This window comes from Lissotriton vulgaris, chromosome 9, assembly GCF_964263255.1.
Source record: "Lissotriton vulgaris chromosome 9, aLisVul1.2, whole genome shotgun sequence".
Lineage (NCBI taxonomy): Eukaryota > Metazoa > Chordata > Amphibia > Caudata > Salamandridae > Lissotriton > Lissotriton vulgaris.
The window spans coordinates 1,189,003,894-1,189,027,632 of NC_141697.1; the positions used below are offsets into that span (position 1 = coordinate 1,189,003,894).

General features: G+C 44.1%; 1 protein-coding gene across 1 annotated transcript in view; it reads right to left on the reverse strand.

Annotated features, from left to right (window-relative positions):
• Window positions 1-23,739, reverse strand: part of FGD5 (FYVE, RhoGEF and PH domain containing 5) — a 473,217-nt gene that overhangs the window by 73,415 nt on the left and 376,063 nt on the right. The window contains exons 15-16 of the mRNA XM_086939254.1: window positions 4,501-4,600; window positions 2,673-2,810 (exon numbers count right to left, since the gene is read on the reverse strand). Of these exons, the coding sequence (XP_086795380.1) occupies window positions 2,673-2,810; window positions 4,501-4,600 (238 nt within the window). The remainder of the gene's footprint in view (window positions 1-2,672; window positions 2,811-4,500; window positions 4,601-23,739) is intronic.

Sequence of the window (23,739 nt, forward strand, 5' to 3'; positions counted from 1 at the left end):
CTCTCAATTTTACTCACTGTCCATCTCCTCCGACCTCTGGCCTATCCTCGTTTGTGTCCTCTCGGACTCTAACAGATGCCTTAGTCGCCACTCAGGCTCTAAACGAATCTCCTTTTATATCCATTCTAGCTCCAGATCCCTTGAAATTGACTCTAGCTGGTCCTCCGTCATCTTCTCCTACCTCCAAATTTCCCTCCCTGGTGTACTCACCCACTCTAACTGATTCCCTTAATCTCCACTCTTCCTCCATTTCCCTTAACAAATAACTACAATTATGTAATGCACGTGTCTGGTCTCTTGATACTGATAACAGATTTTATTTATCACTCAAGTCAATTTTATTGATCTCGCAAGGATGGAAGGCTGAGTGCAGGGGATTGGATTAGAACCTTTGAACTTCAGGTTGCACATTTATCTCTACAATGGCTGCCTTACTCCACTGAGATGTCTTACTTTTCACCAATCATCTGCAGTCTAGCTGTAAACTGATCCTTCCATATGTCATCTCTGGCCCTAACTGATGCTCCTTCCTCTCCACTCTATCTCTGACTGACCCTTGTTTATCTTCACATTAGCTCTGACTGATTCTCAATCATCTCCACTCTACTTCTAACTGATCCCCATTCATCTCCTCCCTAGCCTCGACTGATCTTTGTTCAGCTCCACCCAGCTCTTACTGGCCCAGATGTATCAAGATACCCTTTAGCGATTCTCAAATAGCGATTTTTAAGGAATCGCTATTTGAGAATTGCTAAATAGTATGTATCTAGAAATTCGCTATTTTTTTGCAATTTCTTAAAATTCCTTAATTGCGATTAGCAAATTGCTAATCGCAATTAAGGAATAATTTCCCATTCATTTCTATGGGCCAGGAGGCCCATAGGAATGAATGGACAGTTATTCTCAATTTGCGATTCGCAATTTGTGAATCGCAAATTGAGAATAATTTCAAGGGTGCAAGGGTGTCTTAAGGAAACCCTGCTGCACCCCCTGAAATTGACTTGTGTGTGCATATGGCACACATGCATGCCCTATCCGATGTTGTCTGGAAGCGCCGGGATGCCCAAGGGTAGCTGCGCGCTATATAAGATTTTAAATAAATTTTAAATAAATTTTTAAATAAATGAATGAGCGTCACATGGCACCTTTAGAAATTTCAAAAAGTGCTTTTTTAAAAGAATTCGCAAATTACCACCAACTACAAGTTGGTGGTAAATTGCAATTCCTTAGCCTAAATTCACAAAGCTTAAATGCTACATACATAGAATGCTTGCGCAAAATTAAGGAATTGCAAAGTTTGCGATTCCTTAATTTTGCGGTGCGATTTTTTGATGCATCGCATTTGCCGATTTTTTGGTCGCAAACACTACTCAGCGTTTGCGACAAAAAAAAACGGATGAAACATCTGCCCCACTGTTCCTCAATTGCATCCACCCTAGCTTTGAGAAATCCTTCTTCATCCTCACCATAGCCATGAGTGATCCTACTTAATCTTTACCCTACCTCTGAATGAACCTTGTTCATCTCCTCCAGAGCCCCGACTGATCCTCATCCTTCTCCACCCTTGCCTGACTGATCATCAACCATCTCCGCCCTAGGCCTGACTGATCCTCATTCATCTCTGCCCTAGCCCTGACTGATCCTCATTCATTTTCGCCCTAGCCTAGTCTGAAACTCATTCATCTCTGCCCTAGCCCTGACTGATCCTCATTCAATTTCGCCCTAGCCTAGTCTGAAACTCATTCATCTCTACCATAGCCCTGAATGGTCCTCACTCTTCTCTGACCTAGTTATGACCGATCTTAAAGAAATACTTCAAAGAAAAGAACATCTTACTCTTATAGTTAGCTTCCTTTCCTACAGCATTTCCTGGTGATTCATTTTTGGTGTCACTGGTGCGTTAAATTATATTTTCGTGTTTGCCATTGACAGCTACAGGACACCAGGCAGCGAATTTAAATAAATTAAGCATTTCAAGCACCAAGGAAGTTATTTGTAATTTGCTTTGCGACCCTAGAAAGCTAGAAAAAAAACATCCTGTGGCTCTCAGTTGTGAGGATGCTTAACAAAAGGATGCATCTTCGGCTGGCATTCAGAGATACATTTGCACCAGTGATTGCCAGAGATCTGATTTGCTATATATACACTCGAGAGATGTACTATGTTTGACACATTTTAAAATAATGAAGCTACATTTAGCTCTACGTTTAAATACTCAATTGAGAATCTGATTATTTAGTGAGATGGATTTTGTAAAGCAGGAGGTGCTATCTGACAATAACTCCGAGCACTGAGACTTACAGAATGAAAAGGGGGAAAAACAAACATAGAACCGAATAACAGTGGTTGTGTGAGCCCAGTTGACTGTGTAGAGAACCCCAATCCGACATCCTTTCACCACAGGCATAAAGCAATGTATTCACTAAGCTGTACTTCTCACCATATACTTGTATCCAGACTTTATAGAACAGCTTGCAGTGCATCACCAAAAATAAATGCACACATAAATAAATAGTTCATAACAATGACACTAGAGGCATATGCCTCCTGTTGGAAGGTATTGTGGACAGTCCCAGGAAGTAATAAAACTTGCAGCGGATACTAAAACCCATCCAACCCTACTTCCTGTAGGACTTGCATGCGCCTGCAGCTAGAGGGCGCTTGAAGCTCACCTTCCCACACGCATGGCAGTGATTACGCCTGAAGGTCAGCGTGAAGTCAGCGCTGCAGTTCATACACATCATGACGTGGGACATGGGCACCAGGGATGGAGGCTTCTCACCAAGGCAGATCCCTAGCCTCTCGCGGACCTGGAAGAGAGGAAATGACGTTGCGTTACACTGCTTGACCATGAGGAGCTTTGCTCGCCAGTCTGCAGGCTTGCACCATTTGCGTATCTAAGAAAGCTTTTCTGTAAGCGTGCCATGCCAGAAGGTAGCGCCTGACCCCAACATGCCCAAGGATTTAATGAGCATCAAAACAGAGCATCCAACGCCCCACCACATGAAAGATGGACCAGGACAGACACAAAGATGCCAAGGACAAATGGGGTAAAGAAAACCAGAAGGCCCATTCACAAAATGTTACTGGTGTAAATGTACTTCTGTGTAAATGCACTTATCAACAAGTAATAACTTTACACTTTTTTACTAGTCACCATTTCAGAGTTTAACGTTACTTTTATGTGCAGATTTAATGTCTCCAACCCCTTGTGGAGCCTCTTACACCAGGATTTAAGAGTATAAAGTTACTGCCCCCAGTTGGAGACATCTGCAACTGTGGGCCTATCGCTCCATGGCTAAGCTTTGAGAAGATTTGCAAAGGTTATTTATTTTTTAAAATATTTTAATTTAAAATATTAGTATAAACTAGTTTTTAAATGTGTATTTTAAAGCAAAAATTGAAAAAATAAAATGTTAAAGCACATTAACTTAAATGTGTATTACGTATTTAATTAACAAAAGTATATGTAAGCTATTAATAATATTTCTTAAAGAATGTTTTTTAAAAAATCCTACTTAAAGTAGCATTTTTTATTTTATTTATTATTACAATGTATTAAAAGTTATGGATAGAAAAATTGAGATCATATTATTTATCATTATTTCCTATGGTGTGTTATTTTGAGTTCCTGGCTCCATTTTCTTTCCATGGGTGTGTGATGCAATACCTTTGAGTGACCATGTGTGGTGCTGGACTTACTCCTAGGCTAGAGAACATTTAATACTGTTTTGGGACTTTTTAGGTCGAACATTATTCGGTTGTATCACCTCCTAGTAGAAGGATTTATTTGAGATTTTCCGAATTCAAATTCAGTGAGATAAACAAACCTACCAGAAGAAAAACTCATCTAGACAACACAGAGCCTTTGTATCTTTACACTCTCTTGAGGGGGTATACTCCTTGTAGACGGTTACACTTTGCATCTTCCAACTACCTCCAAGAGCCTTCAATCGAGAAGACTAGACTTGGTGGTTATTTTTTGTCTTTTTGGCACTTCTTTTCCCTTAAATATTTGACTGTGTACCGACCACAAACAGTTCTGCAAACAAATCAAAACTTAGCTGTTTATCAGCTAAACTCGTCTCTGTCTCTTTAGTGACAGGAAACCCTTTGTAGTGCAACAGAAAACTTTACCTGAGCCTTCCTTCCACCCTTTCTTCCTTTCTACATTTTTTCCATTATTCCATTCTTTATTTCCTTTCTTTCTCTCTTTTTCTTTCTTTCTTTTTTTCTTTTAGTCACGCTTTATGTGTTTGTTTGTTTCTTTCTTTTTGCATCGAACATACATTTAGCTCAATGGTGTTGTGAAAGCTAGACATAAATAGGCTCTAAGGCAAACACATACACACGCACAGACACACACATAAACACAAAACACACACACACTGACTCAGACACATACACATAAAGACCTACACACACACACAGAAACACGCCCACACAGACAAACACACTGACACAGACACAAAGACATACATCCACAAACACACAACCTACCTCCATGCTGTTATGATAGCTGGCTGGACTGTGGGCTTTGTAGTAATCCTGGATAGTTCTGCTGATGCAGTTGTACCACTCATCCCTTTCAGAGCAGGAGCTGCAGAGGCAATCACAGTATCAATCAATGACATGGAAAACAACACAAGACATCTTGAATGATGGGGCTCAAAGGGTGAGATGCAATAGACAGAAGACCAAAAGGGGGGAGTGTGTCAGTGTGAATGGAGCATGGGTGACTGAGGGAACAAACGAAAGGGTCACACAGCATGGGAAGGTCCTGATGTAAGTGAACGTTGAGGGTGCAGAGACTGGTGGAGCAACAGACAGACTGATCAAGAACTGTAAATTGACAGCGCGATTGTATATGAAGAGGGTGTGGGAGGTGAGCCAGGACGGATGGAGCTACATAAGAACTGAATACGGTAAGTGTATTTCCTACATTGACGGATATGCGGGAAGCAAGTACTAATGGAGCAACACAAGAACAGACCAAGGAACGTATATTTACAAAGTTAGTGGATATTCCTGAAGCAAGGACTGATGGAGCTACACACGAACAGACCAAGGAACGTATATTTACAAAGTTGGTGGATATTCCTGAAGCAAGGACTGATGGAGCTACACAAGAACAGACCAAGGAATGTATATTTCCAAAGTTGGTGGACATTCCTGAAGCAAGGACTGATGGAGCTACACACGAACAGACCAAGGAACGTATATTTACAAAGTTGGTGGATATTCCTGAAGCAAGGACTGATGGAGCTACACACGAACAGACCAAGGAACGAATATTTACAAAGTTGGTGGATATTCCTGAAGCAAGGACTGATGGAGCTACACACGAACAGACCAAGGAACGTATATTTACAAAGTTGGTGGATATTCCTGAAGCAAGGACTGATGGAGCTACACAAGAACAGACCAAGGAACGTATATTTCCAATGTTGGTGGATATTCCTGAAGCAAGGACTGATGGAGCTACACACGAACAGACCAAGGAACGTATATTTCCAATGTTGGTGGATATTCCTGAAGCAAGGACTGATGGAGCTACACAAGAAAAGACCAAGGAACGTATATTTACAAAGTTGGTTGATGTGCAGAAAGCAAGGACTGATGGAGCTACATAAAAACTGACAAAAGAAAGTATATATCCAGCATTGTTGGATATGCCAGAAGCAAGGACTGATGGAGCTAAATAAGAACTGCCTATAGAAACTATAGAATGTATATTTTCAGCAATGGTGGATATGCGGGAATAAAGAACTAATAGAGCTACATAAGAACTGATGAAGAAATTTATATTTGCGTAATTGGTGGGTATGTAGGGAGCAAGGATTAATGGAGCTAGCGAAAGGGTGATGCAGAATGAGATTATCCAAGTGTGATCAACATGGGGTAGGAGCGATTGCTGGAAATAGGGAAGTGGTGATCCATACTGGCATTGTTAGAGCATGGGTAGACATCTGAGAAGCACAGATTGATGGACCCATGGAAGGAGGCACCTAGCATGACCTTGCCCCAGTGAAGGTGATCCTGCAGGGAGGAGGACCTGATGGGGGTAGGGAAGGGGTGAACAAACACAGTATTGTCTTGGTGTGGTGACCCAGAATGGGACTGTCCAAGGGTTGGGCACATGTGGGAACTTGGATTGGTGGAGGCAGGGAAGGTATGAGTGAGAATGGGATTCTTCCAGGGTAGTTGATCAAGGGGATAGGAGGAAGTGACGAGTCAGAGATGGTCTGCCTAGAATTGCATCGTCACAGCATGATTGGGCCTGGGAGGGAATCGTTGAGCTGGAGAACTTAATGCCAAAAATGTTTTGTGTGCCAACTGGGATGAGAGGTGGACAGGTCTACAAGGAAGTCAGGCTGATACCTTTAAAAAGAGCAGGGTGCACCATGCAGAATGAACCAGCCCCCTGCCTCATCTGCCTCAAACACACCTAGTGTGGACTCTTGTGTTGATTCCCTTTTGACACTGCCGCAAAGGGGCAGCCTGCGGTGCTTGGAATCTTGTAGATGAGCCAGAGATGAGATATTCTTCTCGGAGTCCACTGGCCTGAGGTAGTGGCCCTTAGTCACTAAGGCGGTGGTCTGTGTCTGGTACATACAGGACATGTGATGAGGGTAGAGAGCAAGGACCCCGGCTCCAAATAGCCTCTCAAGACCTCAGGTGTGGATTTAATACAAAGTCCAGATGGTAAATGCAAAAATGTTTATTACCGAATTTCCAATGTCCTAAGAAAATGGCAATCTCATAGACTTTTATACATCCAAGAGCAACACATGTTTAAAGAAAGATACAGAACAGTGAGTATCTATGTCTCCATTAAAGTGTGAGATCTTTAATATGATAAATTCAGCAGTTCAATAATGAAGCATTATTGCATTCCGTTGAGAACAGCAAGTGCTGTTATTTGCCCACTGTGCAGTTGCGAATCTGAGACAAATTATAAAGTGTATAATGCAGGGAAAGTTCAAATACCTGCTGGTAATGCCCAACAGCATCTGAACAAATAGGTTATTACCCTGAGCTAGACATCTACCTGTCAGTCTGAATGACAGATCTTTCTGACCTTATGAGTTAATAATTGATCTCAGGGTAATGCAATAGCCCTTCCTTCACTCAGACATTACAGGGGTCTTGTACTGAGAAGTATAAAGGCTGTCCTCTTACCCTGTCTTACGTCATGAACACCATATTCCAAGAAGAATGAGTGAGAAGTGATGCAGGGTTCACTCACCTTCAATAACATCTAACCATACAAAAACAACAGGAGGGGACCCCTATCATGCTTAGCCTATTTCGCCATACCAGCCCAGGGGATCACCCTGTGGGATCATAAGGACTTTCACCCACTGGAATTCCAAGTGGCATGCAGTCCTCGTCCAGATAACTTGTGTATCTGGATGGGCTCAACCTATCCTATTTGTGTGCATTCAATTGTGAAACTTCCATTCACCATACTCATGTAGGCCTTACGCACTGACCCATTTGGTCCCTATGTTCCCATTTCTTTGGTAGAATCCTGTTCAGAGCTCCATGAAGGTAAGGAGGCAGGTGGACCTCGTAACCAAACTTTCATCAAAGATCTCTTCCTGGACGTGAACCTATTTGGTTCCTTGTTCCCCTGCATCATGAACAATCACCAACAATGAAGGTTCCCGGATACCTCCCAGGTTGATGACGTCTAGCTGAGTTTTAAATCCTATTGTGATATAATTCACTAGTTGGCCCTTTCCTAATTATTTCAAGCGGCAGAGACTTTGTGTTATCAAGAGGTGTGGACTAGTAGGTTAGTTGTTTATCTTGGAACCAGGTGAACTGAATTCTGCACCTTTCCTCGGGTGTTCGATTCTGAATGAATTAATTTGTCACCTAGTGCCTCAAATTGTAAATGTACAATGTGTATTTAATTATGTGTGATGTACAAACAACACGTTGTACTGTGGTGTCTTCTATTAGGGCATCTCACTGACCTCTTGCCGGCAGTGCAGTATAGGTCTAACATGGTCTGGTAATTGGGTTACCAGGCCTTTGTAATGATCCATCATTGCTAGTAATTACTATGATACCGCACAGTGCAGTCCAATAAGTACGCCAGCTGAAATGTACTGGAAATAGCTCAATATTCTCTTATCAGCAAACTACTAAATCCAGCTCCACTGCTTTATGGTAATGCTATCCAGACTGCAGGGATATAGGGTGGTATTTACCAACAAGAGTTAAAGGAGAAGACAAATATTCCTAAAACTCTTTTAGAATAAAGTTTCAACCAGAACTACCACTATTATTGCCCTTGCCCCCTTCCCTTTCTGTGTCAGCCCCCCCACTCTTATAGGAATTGCTTCTGATGCAGTGTAAAACTGTTCTTTGTAAAGGACTTTGCTGCTCCCTGAAGATAGGTTTGTGGTTGATAAAATAGCATAAATGAGCCAGCATTGGCAAAGGCAAAGGTCTTGCTTGCTGGCTTTGCCAATGCCTTTTGATGATGCTATACAGCAGGCATCGGCCAAAGGTGCTGTGTAGCATGGCAAAAAATGGAAAAAAAAGGAAAGGTGCGACGATGCAATTCATAGGCGCATGTACACACCACCATGCCATTTTGTTTTTCATTTACCGATCTGAGACAGATTTCTAAAAATAAAAATGAAATGGAAGTAGCACAAAAGTGCATTTTTTAAGGGTGGGAGGTAGCAGCAATTTGCAGCCGACTCATCCCAAGAATATAAAAAAATAGAACAAAAAGTAGGGGAGCAGCGGGGAAGCGGGTGGGGGCTAGAGGAGGGTGAAAAACAGAAATAAAGCAGACAGGGAAGAGGTAATGGGGTAAATGGGGTCCTTTAAGTTCTTACATACAGTCGGTAACACACTTCCTAATACATTATATTGATGGTTCCATATGGTATTTATACTGTCATCATGTAAACCTTCGGATTGCCAGAACACACATCCGTAAAGCTACCCTCCGTTCCAATGCTTGCATTCTCCAGCTCCAGCTCCTTTCAACCCAAATTAAGCCCCTTTGTTAGTCTGTTTCTCTGTTCATGTAATTGTACTTCGTCCCTTCAGAAATGTCATCTTTACTATTCTTTCCTGGGTCTGGAGGGCGCCATCTTGAGAGACCCTTGCATAAACCCACTCTACGAATGAGTGTGACATTCGTTCCCTGTGTCTCACAATGAGAGTGAGAGGAAGCAGTATAGGGCGGTGTGTCCTCATCACCCGGGAGTTCCCAGAGAAGGCCCTCCCATCCTAAAGCAGTGCCTGTCCTGGTATTCTTCCCTCTTTGTGCTGAAGGGCTGTCATTTCTGCTTAAGCCCAAATTTAAGGATCAATTCCCACCTGACAATTGTGCAGGATGAGCAGCCATTAAAGACACTGGCATTTGTCATTTAGCAACATGTAAGGCCAGAGAGCCAATATGACCAGATCAATAAATCTGCATTTTGCCATAGGCTATGATTCCCGGATACACGTCATTGGGCACAGACCACCCTGGTACCAAGAGCAATGCTTGATGCTCGGATCTAAGGCACACACCGTCCAAGAGTTCCAGTGAGTTCATAAACCATCCTAATATGAAGGGCTACAACCTACACAAGGAAATCAGCTACAGGTCATCCATATATGAAGAATTATACTCTGTCCTGGAAGCAGAGACACATGCCATCCACATGGCAAGAGTTCTACTCTAGCCCAGGAAACTCAGTCTTACGCCCTCCGGATAGCAAGGAACACAGAAACTGACAATTGTGGTATCCATACTTACAGTCAGTTCTACAAAGGTTCAGACACAAACCATCTTCATACCAAGTGCAATAAAAGTCCTCAGAACTAGGACACAGACCATCCTTATATCAAGAGTTGCAGTCAAGCCCAAGAACATAAACATACACCATCCACACAAGAGAAATACTCTATCCCAGGGAATTCAAGCACAGCCCAGCCTGATATCCAGGGATCTGCTTTGTCCCAGGAAGGATGACATAGACATTCTTGATGGGTGTCTGTCTATTTTCCGCAGAGCACATCAGTTTAGCGATGCAATATTCACTAATAAATAGGAATTAATAGCAGTGCGTCCGGCCATTTGCACTTGCATGTTGCAGCACTGGCATGGGCAGTGGGTGGTGCCAGCTGCTTCCTTAGCGATACCTTAATCATTGGCTCTTATTTTTGTAGAAATTACGCACTGATCCCTGGAACTAAGGCAGAGACCATCTTCACATCAAGAGTCATGTTCTAGACCATCCATTTCAGGCACAGGTCACCCTGAGATGAAGACTCTATTCTTTCCCAGGAACTTAGAATAAACCATCCACATATCAGCTGTTACTCTGTATGCCTTCGCGGTCTGTCACAGGGCATCCTCATCCCAAGAGCTATAGTCAATCTCAGGATCTCATTAACATAATCTAATTTAGGACCAATGAAAATATTTTCTACCTGCTCATATTAAGGTTCTCTGGACTGTACTAATGACCTAATCAGTGCTTAACTTATAAAATGATAAGTACCGGGTCCTAAGTTTTGCTCAGAATCTCTAAGTCGACGCTTAGAATGTCAGAGATGTTGATTACCAAGGCTGTGTAGTCTTGATTCCAGTGCATACCTCTTTAATCCACCACCAGGCACTCCCTGCCTCTTTATGTCACTGTTTCTGGTTCCTTTTCATCCCTGCTTTTGCCCTTTGTCACAGTTTTCTCTCCCTCCTCTTTTCCCCTGTGTGTGTTTTTCTCTCTTTCTCTCTCTTCATCTGAGGGAAAGTCCGATGAGGAAAAACGAGTACTGGGGGCCCCACCTGCAACACCGGCTCAAATTAAGCACTGTACATAATGTAGTAAGTTCTCATCCATGTCCGTGTTAATTACTGCCTGTACTGATCACCTCATTCATTGCCCTCAGCAGCTGAGCATGTCTTGAGGTGCTGCTTCGGTGAACCCCAGCAACTGTCTCACTCAACTAAGCAGCCGAAGTCATCTTTCTGCAAATAAACTTACAATCTGTTCATAAACAAAGTTACATTTTAATATTGAGGATAGTCATATTTCCACACGCGAGGCATGCAGGCCACAGTGTATGGCAGAGCCTGTGTGTAGGTCATGTCTTTCCAATGGAAGATGAGCTCTGTACTCTAACAGCGCTCAGAAGTCACCTTGAACGCTAGACCCCTGCAGGAGGGATGGGGGGGGGGGGGGGGGGGGGTCTCTCGCCTGCTCCCTGGCACAGGCCGCGGATGGAGTTTGTACTCTAAGTTCACCCCTGAACAAGACGCCGGAGAACCATCTGCCTTGTGGTCTCCAGGCAGCGTGAACGCTGACCCCAGGGTTGTGCTTCCGGCTCTCTGCCAGAACCCCTCATCTGTGGAATCCACCAGCAGTCACACGGCGGAACGGGCCGTCTGCAGAGAGGGGCTCTGAGCAGGCGGAGAGCAGCTGCTGTGGATTCCCCAAGCACTGCTAAGTGTCAAGGTGAGAAAACGCTGCTTGTGCCAAGGTGACAGCACCTGCCATGTGCCGGTGAGTAAGATCTGATATTATGCAATTCCCAAACCACGGCTATCTGAGGGTCTGTGCAATCGTCTTTTGATGCAATGCAAACTTGTGCTAACAGATAACGACGTATGTGAAAGAGGCTGTAATAACACTGGAGCTGAGAAATGCCATGTGACAGGAAAACTACTCCGCTACCACATAATTGGGAAAGGTAAAGGTAATTTTAGGGTTGAGTGGGTAGTGGTAAAGGGAGGTAGGAGTAATGTTATCGTTTAATGGTGGGCAGTGGTAATGGAGATAAGGGACATTTTAGGGTTTATGGTTTGGTAGTGGTAAAGGGAAGTAGAGGAAATGTGGGGGGTTTAGGGGTGGTTAGTGCTAAATGAAGGTTTTATTTTACATACTTACCTTACGTATATTTACGGTGCGTGGTAAAGGCCTCGGCGTGGTAAAAGCTGCATGCTAAAGGCATGCGTGGCAACTGCATGTGTTGGAAGTCTTACATTTTTTTGACCAATGGCTGTACAGAACTAAATATATGAAGGAGCAATATGAAATGTTTATAGTTTGCCTAGAGACAGCTTTCTTGGTCATTACTTGTTTTTAACTTTATTACTGCGAACATAAGACTGACACTATAGCAGGCCCTGCGTTTTCTTTTCTTCTTCTTTTTTCAGTGGAATATTCTTTCAAAATATAAAATAAATAACTATCGCACCAGCTTTCCAAGGACCGATTTATTATTTTTACCAATGCTCGATTCTTTTTTAGTCCGAGGATGGTTTAATGTCAGGCAGTTACGCTATCTGTGGGAGTCTCATGGAGCCCACACTCTATTTGCGTAATTATTTTGATTAGTCTGAGAATAGCTCCGTCGCCTAGCCATTTTGTCCTGGCCCGTAAGAATCAACACATTTCTCAATAGACAGACTGTTAAAAAGCTCTCTGATGCATTTTGAAGTAGGAACTGGAGGAAAAACAAACGACCAGCAGATGGCGGTGCTGAATCACATTTGTGAACCCCAGACGACCTTTCTTTGCCGCTAACTCGCCGGGCGTCCCTTACTGGCCATCCAGGCCTTTTTGGCGGAAAAATGGACCAGAATCCCGGTGAACTGTGCAGCTTTCTTTTCCCAGTCAGCTTCTCTCCGGTGCTTTGTGCAAAAAGTTTTGACAAGGACTGGGAGTGACGGTAAAATTGTGCTGCCCTGAGCAAAGTGACAATTTGTCGCAACATTCACTCCCCACTTCAGTTCCTGAGCAGACGCCTAATAAGGTATATAGACAACTTAGGCGGGGCACAAGGTTTGCTTCTGCCAGTTTTTTTGAAGCGTAAAGTGAGAACAGGTCTGCCCCTCTATTTATGTTACACTTCACGTTTAACAGGCCAGCCTGGGAGGTGGTTTAATTAGCACATGAGGGAAAGTGGACTTTAAAGCCGTGAAGATGAATCTGTGTCACCTGCTGGTCATGTGTTTCAATACTGAATAGGTCAACTCAGCTTTTCATCCTTACAAGGTTGATATACTGAATACTTTTAAGTTGGTTAACATTAGCATCACCATCTTAAAAAAGCAAAACTTTGATATCAAGTGCTATATTTAAGAACCTGTTATTATTTAAATAAAGCCACCTGTCATATAGGGGTATTCACGAGCTTGCTCACAATGAATATTCATAAATTACGTACTTTGCAGGCAGGGAAATCCACCCCTTTGGAGTTCAGTGCTATGTTTAAAGTTTGGCTAATCATGTTTCCACTTATCAAGCCTTTGTTTTCTTTACTGGTGGAAATCTTTTACTTATGAACCGAATTATATTGGGCTACAGGTCAAAGTACCTAACACCATCCGCCCTAGCGATCCTGGGCAGGAATTAAATACAATTCTGGGAGAAAAATCCTAGGATGTCAGAGACATTTATTTATTTATTTAAAAAAAGGAACTCCTTGTTTTCGAAAATCAAAAAAACGTTGCTATGTGGGACACTGAACATGGTGGGCGCACAGCAAAGCTTCAATGCCTTCAGAGTAGCCTGAATGACTTGGGCGGCAAGTAATAGATCCTTTCAATGTATATTGAATTCATAACTTACTGTTGTGCTCATCTCTAAATTACAGAGCCAGCGCCACCATGTGGCAGACTGTCATTAGTGCCGGTGTTGACAAATAAGTGCCGGTACCGAGTATGGGAAACTACTGGCTGAAATTAAGTACTGTAAATATGTCAGTGGGGTACATCCCTTGTTGCCCAGGTGGAAAGAGTACAGTCCGTCAAGTGCTAAAAAGTGCTCCTAGCAGCAAATGATGGATTCCTAAGCAAGTTCAGACAGTAACATAGGTTAAATTGTAGGATTGAAAAGCATGTTTCAGGGGGATTAGGGCTCTCCCGAAGAATTCGGGGGAAAGTTAGTGCAAAGTATTTAAATGTGTTAAACTGTAACATTGGTTTACAACCTTGTAGGATTCACGACTATTTTGTGAAGCAGGTTTGCAAGATACTGTGAAACGGATTTACCAGGAAACGAGGTAAAGTTTTGAAGCAGATTAGTTAACTAGTAGTTTTAAGACTACGTTACGAGGGCCCTAGGCCTGGCTTGCCACAAAGAGTGGTGAAACACCCTCCTTGTCTAGTGCTACCTACCCTGAGTCCATGAACAAGCAACCCTGTGTCAATCAAACAAGCCCAGGGCACATCAAACCTAACCACCATTCTGACACAATGCCACAAGTAACACACACACACACACCATAACTAGATTATTTATTGATATTTTTCCTGGTAACTGGGTTTTAATGAGCCAACAGTAACACAACCAACTTCAAAAGGCTTATCTCTATAATATGATATTATTTATAGAGCAACCTTAGCTGCAGTTCAATCTTTAGAGTATATAAGACACTTGGGGGCAGATTTACTAGACCCTTGCGCCACTTTTGCGTCACTTCCCCCATGTTAAAAGTGACGCAAAAGTGGCGCAAGGGGCTCGTAAATCTGCCCCTAATACTAGCGTTCAATCTGTTTCTAAGCACTTGCAGCTTGTATTGCATAAGAGAGCTAGGGTAAAGACTAGATAATAAAGTAATGTGCCCAGGAGTAAACAATGAAGGTTTAAGTAGCCGAGAATCGTATCCAAATCGTTTGGTTGAAAGATGACAATTTAGGCACCTACTTTGCCTTTCGGTCGACTGGTTGTTGCCGGAGCGAGGACGGTGGCCGGTCGGAGTAGGGGGGCGCAGTGCTCGGCCCTAGAGGGGAGCCCGTCCATCGGTGAAGCGCGCCGCGTGGCGTGTCTTGTTAAACAGGCCCCTCTGCTCGGACTGCGCTCCATTAACCACCGGGGAGACGCAGTGATGGCCTCGTTTCACGCTCCCCGGGCCCCGCGCCAGCGCGCGCCGAGGGCGTGCAATGGGAGCTGTGCCCACACACACGGCGCCTGTACCAGTTAATGAGATCAGTTAGCTGTGGGGGAGGGGAAGGCGGCGTCGCGTGCTGTGGGGGGAGAGCCTGAGATGCAACACGGCTGGATGGGGTGCACAGGGCAGGTGTGCCCTGCCAGGCCTCATGCCCTTTACTGACACCACAAACGTTATTTGACACGTCGTGGTGGGTGGCTCACTCACTCTGCCAGCGCCTGCCATGCACACGCATGCACCGGGTACACATTCCTAATTCATCCACTCACTCACCCGCAGACTCAGTAGTTGGCAATTACATTTATTTGGCAGTCGCCTACACTGTCAGTACATTGCCCTACCCGTAATTCATTTCCTCAGTCTTTCACTCAACCCTCCTCCCACGTGCGAACAGGGCTTTAAGTGGGCCGGGTCCTGCCGGTGCTTAGCAGGTGCAGGTGCTGAGAAGGGTCCCTATCGGGCTCTTCATTTTAACCCTCACCCTCGGAGCGAAAAAAAAAAGTATTTTAACTCGGTAGATTACCACCCTTCAGGGGCCTTTGGTGTAACTTCAAAGAGACTCGTTATAGTAATTTCACCGTCTCATCCTTTCAGAACTGAAGACTTTTTTTTCTATTATGCACAACACAGCCATTGTTGTTTAACTTATGCAACTAACAACCATTGACAAGGCCATTAGTCCTGGCTTGTTTTAGGTGTATGTCAAACAAAAATACTTTATTTCGGCATTTTCCCATGAAAGTTATTGCGCATGTTAGTGGTTGCATTGTATCTGGAACAGAGAGAGGCAGCTAAATATCAGTGGGAGGTGCACCATGGTAAGCACAGATTTTTAGTTTATGTGTTAGTTTAAGCCATGCTGTTAATTACACAGGCCACGCCCCTTTGAAAGACCTCATCCAGTTTTCTTTATCTACTTAAAGCCCTGCAGGCGGCCATTCAATACCCCACTGACCCCTACTCCCTAATGGCAGGGTCACGGCACCCACTCACTCAACAGTTTCGCTAGTCTCACGGTCAGTGATACGAATTTTGAGGATGAATTTATCACATTTTGGAGCCAAATGAAGCTAAATTTGCAGAATTTTTTTCTGGTAGGTAGAAAATATGCCAGTCACTGAAATCCTGCTCTGTCTGTGGCTGGCCAGATTCCCCAGGACTTTGAAGCCGGAGATTGAACATTTGTCGTCAAAAAAGCAAATTTCGTGGAATTTTTGAAGCAGGCAGAAAAATGTACCTGTCACAAAAATCCTGCTCCGCCCTTGGTCCATCGCTGCTGGAGACTGGGCCAACACACACTCTGTGACCCCAGCTGAGTGTCCGGCAGCACCGAGCCTTGCCACTGGATTGTGTCTGATGCCGAAAAGTGTGGATTTACATTTAAAAAAAACTGCTCTCTCTGCCTCCATTCCAAAGGTGCAGAGGGCAGCAGGGGGAGAATGAGGTAGGGGCATTGGGAGGAAAGGTCCAGTGAAGAAAGGGGGTTCAGAAGGGGGCTGGGCACAGCCTGCTTGCACAGGAGGAGGGCCCTGTGTATTTGTGAGGTGTTAACTGGAAGAATGCAGAGATACCTAACACCTCAGCTGCCTCCTGGTCTGTTGCTTACCTCCTGTTATTGGCTCAGCAGCAATGAAGGACAATTAAAAGAGGATTAGCCTACATTTGTTTTAAATTACATTTTTTGAGGGCACTTTTGCAAAAATTGCGGGATTTTTACAAAGGTAAATTTGATGCTTGTATAGCGCACTACTCACCCGCAAGGGTCTCAAAGTGCTTGTACGAATACCGCTGTGGAACCCGTCCTGGCTTTCCCTGTGAGGCGTCCACTCCTGGGCACCCCCAAGGTGGAGGCCAGGCATCCTTAGCTTTGTGGGGGCCGTTGTGGAGATTAAGCAAGCTATTGCCCAGAGTTGCAGAGTGGGACTCCATGATCGGAATAGGCACCGAGGCGAGAATTATCAGGTCCGTGGAATTTTGAGCCCAAGACCCGCCGAGGCAGGGAATTGAACCCTGGTACCGGGCCAGACCTCTGCATCAGGGTCTGCCGCTCTAGTCATTGATTATTTTGCGACCTGCAAAATCGTGCTATTCTGCGTTGTTTGGCTGTAACTGAGGCCAGATGTGCATGTCACATTCTAGGACCTCGCGGAGTCTCCAGCACCTCGGAATACAACCTGTCTTGTTCCACAGAGTGCAATATGAAACCTCTGTCGCTATTCACAAACTGACTTTTGTAGCCTGTTTAATAATAATACAATAGTACTAATAAAGTACTACATGTTGTTTACAAACCTGGGAGTTTAAATTTGCACCTCCTTGGCTGGAAAAAGAAGAATATACTAAATGGGAGGGGTTTAGGGAAGAGTAAGGAGGGGTTTTGTGAGGGTTCGGAAGGTGTTTAGTAAGAGGCATGCACACACCCTCAAAAGAGTAAGCCCACTGCTGGTAACAAATAGCACTTCGAAAGTTACTTCAGTCCAAAGAGGACCAAAACAGCAGTTAATTACTTCAGCTCACAGCAGGAGTGAGTCCAACATGACACATGGCCAAACACTGGTACTGCAACACTCTTCAATAGAAATTAATGGCAGTAGAGACTTAGGGCCCGATTGGGATTGCGGGCAGGTCGCCCCTGCCGGGCCAGCGGTAGCCACCACCGGCCCGGCGGGGGCGATCCTCCCGCCATCCTTGCTGCAAAGACCCTCGCCATATTACTATGGCTGGGGGCTCCGAGGCGGGCGGAAAGACCGTCCGCCGGTTTTCCGCCCGATCGACAAGTCGACCTGGCGGAAAAGGTTCAATATGGTGGCCGTGCCAGCCATATCAAGATGTGGGCGGGAACATGCCTTTCCATGGCAGCATTGCGGCCACGGAAAGGCATACAGCAATCTCTTGCGGGTGCCCTTTGCGGGTCCCCATGGGTTTTGGGGGGTGGGGGGTGCACATGGTACCCCCCTGCATTTCAATGTACAACGTGACAGGCACCGCACGGTGCCTGTCACGTTGTGCATTGAAAAGCACAACATGCATTTCTGGCATTGCGGCGGGCCCGCAATGTCAGAAATGCAGGATGCGCGGGCGGGCGCATCCTAATGGGATGTGTGGGACCGCCGCACCCTTAGCAGGCGGTTCCATTTCCTACTGGTATGGCGGGCGGATTACATCATAAAACATTTTTTTAACTTTAAGTAGTAATTTATTTTTTAATTTAAAGTTCAGAAAATACATTTAATTTAAGTTAATATATTAAAATTAATTCAAGAATTAATTCAAAATTAATAGTGCTGTAGTATTTGACGTTTTTCCTACATTTAAAATAAATATATAAAACTCATTTACAGTAACATTTAACATTAACATATTTTTAGTCATTTTTTGTAGATACATAAATCTTGATACTGTTCCCCATACTTTACAACAGGAAGGGCTCCACATTAGGTGTGGGGGTCTTCCTATAGAAAAGTATAAGAACATTTTAAAAAGTTTATTCAACCTTACAATACATTAGTGAAACCAATTTTATACTAAATAATAATGTAAAAAATGTAAATTAATGTTATATATTTATTTTAAATGTAGAACAACGTGAAAAAAATGCCACAGAACTGTTAAAGTGATTTTCAATTACATCTGTAATTAATATAAAGATATTAATTTAAATAAAAATAATTTTCTGACATTTAAATAAAAAAATAGAAACCCAACTAACTAAAAATAATAATAATTATGTATTAATAATTATTAAAAGTGACACATAGAATTAAATAAAAGTAGTTTAATTATATTTGAATATAAATTAATGTTATATTAATTTATACATTCAAAAACGTTAAAATATTGTATTATTAAATAACAAATACTTTTTTTTAGATTTTCTTTACATTCACTTATATTTATTTGTATCTGTAACTATTTGAAATAGTTTAATTTAATTTAAGATTTTTGTTCCGGGTTTTATGTCTCTACCTCTGCTATTTTCAATGGGAGGGTGTTACATGTTACAGCATCAGTGGTTGGCTATGTATGCTGCTGAACTTGCTACTGTTTCTTTTTGGCAGTATCGTACACTCACAAATATGGCTGCATCCCCTTTACAACACTTTTGAGTAACTTTACACTCAGATTTTGTGGATAACCAAAAGTAGTAAAGTTTCTCTAAAGTGTGAGAGTAAATTGAACGTGTAAATCACTCACACATGCAATTTACCTTTGTGAATAGTCCCCGTCTGCACTCTGGCATCAGAAAATCTACTACTCTCCGCTGTGCACAAGGCAGCTGAGCGTGTGTGGGGGTGGCAGAAGAGTCACAGGATGAGGGACACAGGAGATATGGGGAGGGAGGCCAGAAGAGTGTCAGAGCAGTGGGGATGTGGACATAGGACCCATCGGGGTGTGGGGTTACAGGAGACACATGGCAGTTGTGGGAGTGGTCAAAGGTGGCATCCAAAGGCTGCTAATTGTCCAGTAAAACATGTGAAGTGGGCTGTATGCTAATTCTAAAGAAAAAGGGCCCTGTGCATTGACAAGGCAGGCAACCGAGGAAGTTAACACCTCTGCTGCCTGCCGGCTTATTACCATCTTTTATTGACTCTGGAGCATGGCATAACTAATAAAGAGAGGATCAATCTCATTTTTTTAAATTCAATTTTCAAGGGGCACTTTTTTACAAATCATGCTATTTTAACAAAAGTGCCCATTTTGTGATTTTTCCCCAAGTCGTAGAATCCCATAATGGTAAGGGGTCAATTATCGACTCTTGTAGTAGCACCTACATCCACTCACTAACTCACAACATTTCTCTTGTAGTTGTCTACTCATCCACTAGGTCCTATCTTAGGGAACTGCTGACTCCCTCATTAACTCATATCTCCCAGCCACCAATTTCTCAGTTATTGCCACCCATTGTTATCTAATACCTCACTAGATATTTGCACACTCAGTGCATTCCTTAGTAACTCACTCATATTAGTCACTCACTCATTTGTTTCGCCCCACAGGCAAATGTCCCTTCAATACCCTTCTTAGCCACCCACTCACTCGCTTGCTCACTCCCTCTCACTCACTCAATATCACCATTAGCCAATCGTTCAAACAAAGCATCTCAATGAACAATTCCCTTACTCGCTCATAGCTTTTACAGTCTTATATTTACTCGCTTAATACTTTCAAACTCCTCCATGTGCTTACCCAGTACCTTTCAAAGTCAACTTTCCCTCCACACTCAGCACCTCCTATAGTTACCTATTTTGGGTCCCAATACCTCTCACGGTTACTCTCTCACTCACTACTTTCCTCTAATACTCACCCACCTAATCCTTAACTAATTGTATACCTCATAGCTACTAACTCATTCACTAAATGGCTTATATAATCTTTTAATGCTTGCTTACTCACTACCTCTCTTAGTCACTCACTGGCTCTTTACATTCATCCCACAGACAATCTTATATTCTACACATCTTTTAGCCACCCATTCACTCACTCGCTCACTCACTCCCATTCACTCCTGCAATATAACTATTAATCACTAATTCAATGAAACACTCTTAAAGATTTTAACTAAACACTTTCTATACATACAAAGACCTTCAAAACTAGTATTACATATTTACTTACAGACTTCTTTAACCATTTTTCCCTACCATCCATAGTACCCAACTTACTCACTTGGTAGTGACTTTCCCTACTACATGTCAGATGATTACAGATTCATTTGTCTTTGTAATATGACATCAAACAAATAAAAGGCGATGGGTGGAAAGCTTGCAAATAGTCTAGCCACTGCCAATTGCCCTGGGTAGCTTCCTATCCAATGATATTCATCCACTGTGCCACTTTAGACAGAGGCTTTCCTTATGTAAATCAGTACTGGCCCTGGTCTCATGGAACTAGTCCCTCCCGACTGCCAGGCAAGGCCACCTCCAGAAGTGAGCACAAGCTACCACAGACCTATTTTGGCCTCGTTAGACCTCGTCAGTGAGGCATAGCTTGCAGCCTTTGGTACAGTGAGAAAAGAAACCATGTTTGGGCATATTCCTAATCAAAATCTAGTGTGACTTGCAGATCACTTCAGGGGGAACATGGGAAGGGTCGCTGCATAAGGAATTTGGTTGGAATTGAATGCACATTTTCTATGCATAAACAGATTATGATAGAAGAATTAGTAAAACTATTGCCAGGTCAATAGAATACAAGCAGCTTTGGGGGTATATGACAGTAAATTTGCATCATAAATAGGAAACTAGAATTTACGGAAGTATGCCAGTGATATGGCAGATGAACATTAGGGAGAGATGTATCTACAACGGCTAGGTTGATATGGATTTTGGCCTCTGAAAGTGAATTTTCTATGCACGGTCTTCATGTTAAAATAAAGTGCTGTTGTGGGGTTGTTGGCCCTCTCGAGGGCCTAGCCCCTCTTCAGGGTTAGTCAAGGGCACATTACCCCACTCACTGTCCAGGAATGGATGTCACAGATATTCTGCAGGCACAGTAGCCATGAGTTTGGATGGATTACAGAGAATGGCAGGGAGTCAAGAGTGTACAAAGCTGGTCAGACAGAACTCCAAGTGCAAGTATTCATGACACTTTTCTCAAGTAAGTGTTCTTCCATTACTACTAAGATGCTGGTGACCACTTGACACCAGGGGCCCCATTATGATGACGGGCGGACTTAGTCCGCCCGCCATCATATCGGGACCCGGGACCGCCCGCCATAAGGGCGGGGGTTCCGATCAGGGCATTAGGATGCGCCCACCACACAGGCGGGCGCATCCTGTATGGTTGCAATTCCGGCGGGCAGAGCAGAAATCTCCGCCCGACGCTATGTGAAAAGTGCACGTTTTGCTTTTCAAGGTGCAACATGACGGGCACCGCACTGTGCCTGCCATGTTGCACTTTGAAATGCGGGGGTACCATAGGTACCCCCCATGTGCAACCCCCCAAGCCAGGGACTCCCAGGGGGCCCACAACGGGCCCCCGCAGGGAGTCACCGCATGCCTTTCCGTGGCGGCTTTGCCGCCACGGAAATGCATTGGGGAAAGCCCATTGTAATATGGCGGGCAGTGTCTAACAGACACCGCCACCATGTTACTCGATTTTTTTTTGAAGGTTTGTTTTGGTCATTTGTCCGAAGATGGCGGCCGGGCAGTAGCTTACTTGAGAAGCTCCGCCGTGCCGTCTTGTTCTGGACTTCCAGTCAAAAGCTGACGTGGCGAGATACATATGCATATATAGAGTTTATGTGCATGTGATAGCAGCGTGTGATGTAACCAGTGAAAGCACGCCGTCGCTGGGTGACATCATGGGGAGGCCCGGAACAGAGGCACTGCCTTCAGTGGACTATTCGTGTCACTCAGTTCTGTGGCCGCTTGAGGGAGAACGGCAGCGGGACACCCGTGGGCCTGACGGCTAGTGCTACCCAGAGACACTTTGAAGACAAGGGCGAGTGCTACAGGACGCTTCAGCAGTGGCCCCGATTAGAGTTCTGGCTCAAGGAGACGTGCAGCACTCTGAGGTCACCGAGAGAGTGAGACACCTGACTAGCAGCAGTCGGAATGGCATATCTATCTGTCTGGGTTTCCCGGAGGGCCCGAATTCTCTTAACTCTGGAACAGGAGGAGGGTTCGTGTTTTAACCCAGTGTATATGAAATCCTCACAACAAGGATTTTGGGAGAGTTTTGTTTTTTTTTGATCTGGAAACTTTTTTTCTCTCCATTTCTATTGCATTGAGAAGTCAGGCCTGCTTGTCCTTTATTCTATCGGGCATTTCTCAGGTCGGCCGGTGGAGATTCTTGGGGGCATTAACTGCCGCTGGCGTCTCTGGCACTTAACAAGTAATTTACAGCATCCGCCGAGGGTGCTTTAGAAGAGAGAGGGGGAAGGGAGCAGGACTGGAGTGAATATTTTTGCTACCCGTTACAATCAATGTGGTGGAATCAGGTAGCAATGATATCCAATTGATAAGAATGGTTTTAGACCCCAGGGGAGGATTAGACATTTATAATGTCTATGTTAGGGGCAATATAAGAGGGAAATCACCTATCCTAGAGGCCTTGTCCTCTCTTTTGGAAAAACAGTCCTTGGGCAACAATGTTATAGTCGCTGGCGATCTAAACCGGACTTTTGAACCCCTAGATATCTCTGACGATTCGCTGGGGTGGGAGGAGGACACGCAGTGGGGTGTCCCAATTTTAGATCTGGCCCCGGTTAGGCGGTGGACTAATGACATAATACGATTGAACGCCATCTGCCTGGAACAGGGACTAAGAGCCCTAAATGGGAGAACAAAGAGTGACAGGGGAGGCGCCTGCACATTTGACAATGGTCGTAGCCAAAGTCGGATAGACTATGTCCTTTGTAGACAGAACCTGTGGCAGCTAGTATGTGACATGGAAGTAAAGGGTAGATTGGAGAGTGACCACAACCCTCTCTGTGTGGCCCACAACTGGTGGTCGGTCACAACAGGGAATCCTCAACTGACCAATGCTCCGCTGCCTGACATGACTAATGACATGCGTAGATTGAAATGGCCGTGTGTACTGGCTAATGCGGAATCCATGGCATTTATTACCTCAGAGGTGGATATTGCTATCACCGCTATGGAGGATGCAGCCTTAGTAACTCCAGGGTCAAGGGAAATAACTGATATCCATGATAAACTCTTTTCCCTCCTAAAACCGCACTTCCTGAGGCCTTGCAAGATAAATAGCAAACAACCACCTAGACTAGCCAAATGGTATAATCACCAGCGTAGGGAAGCTAGGCTAAGCTTGGGCAGAGCAATTCGGAGTAGGGATGGGGTAGCGATTAGTGGCGCC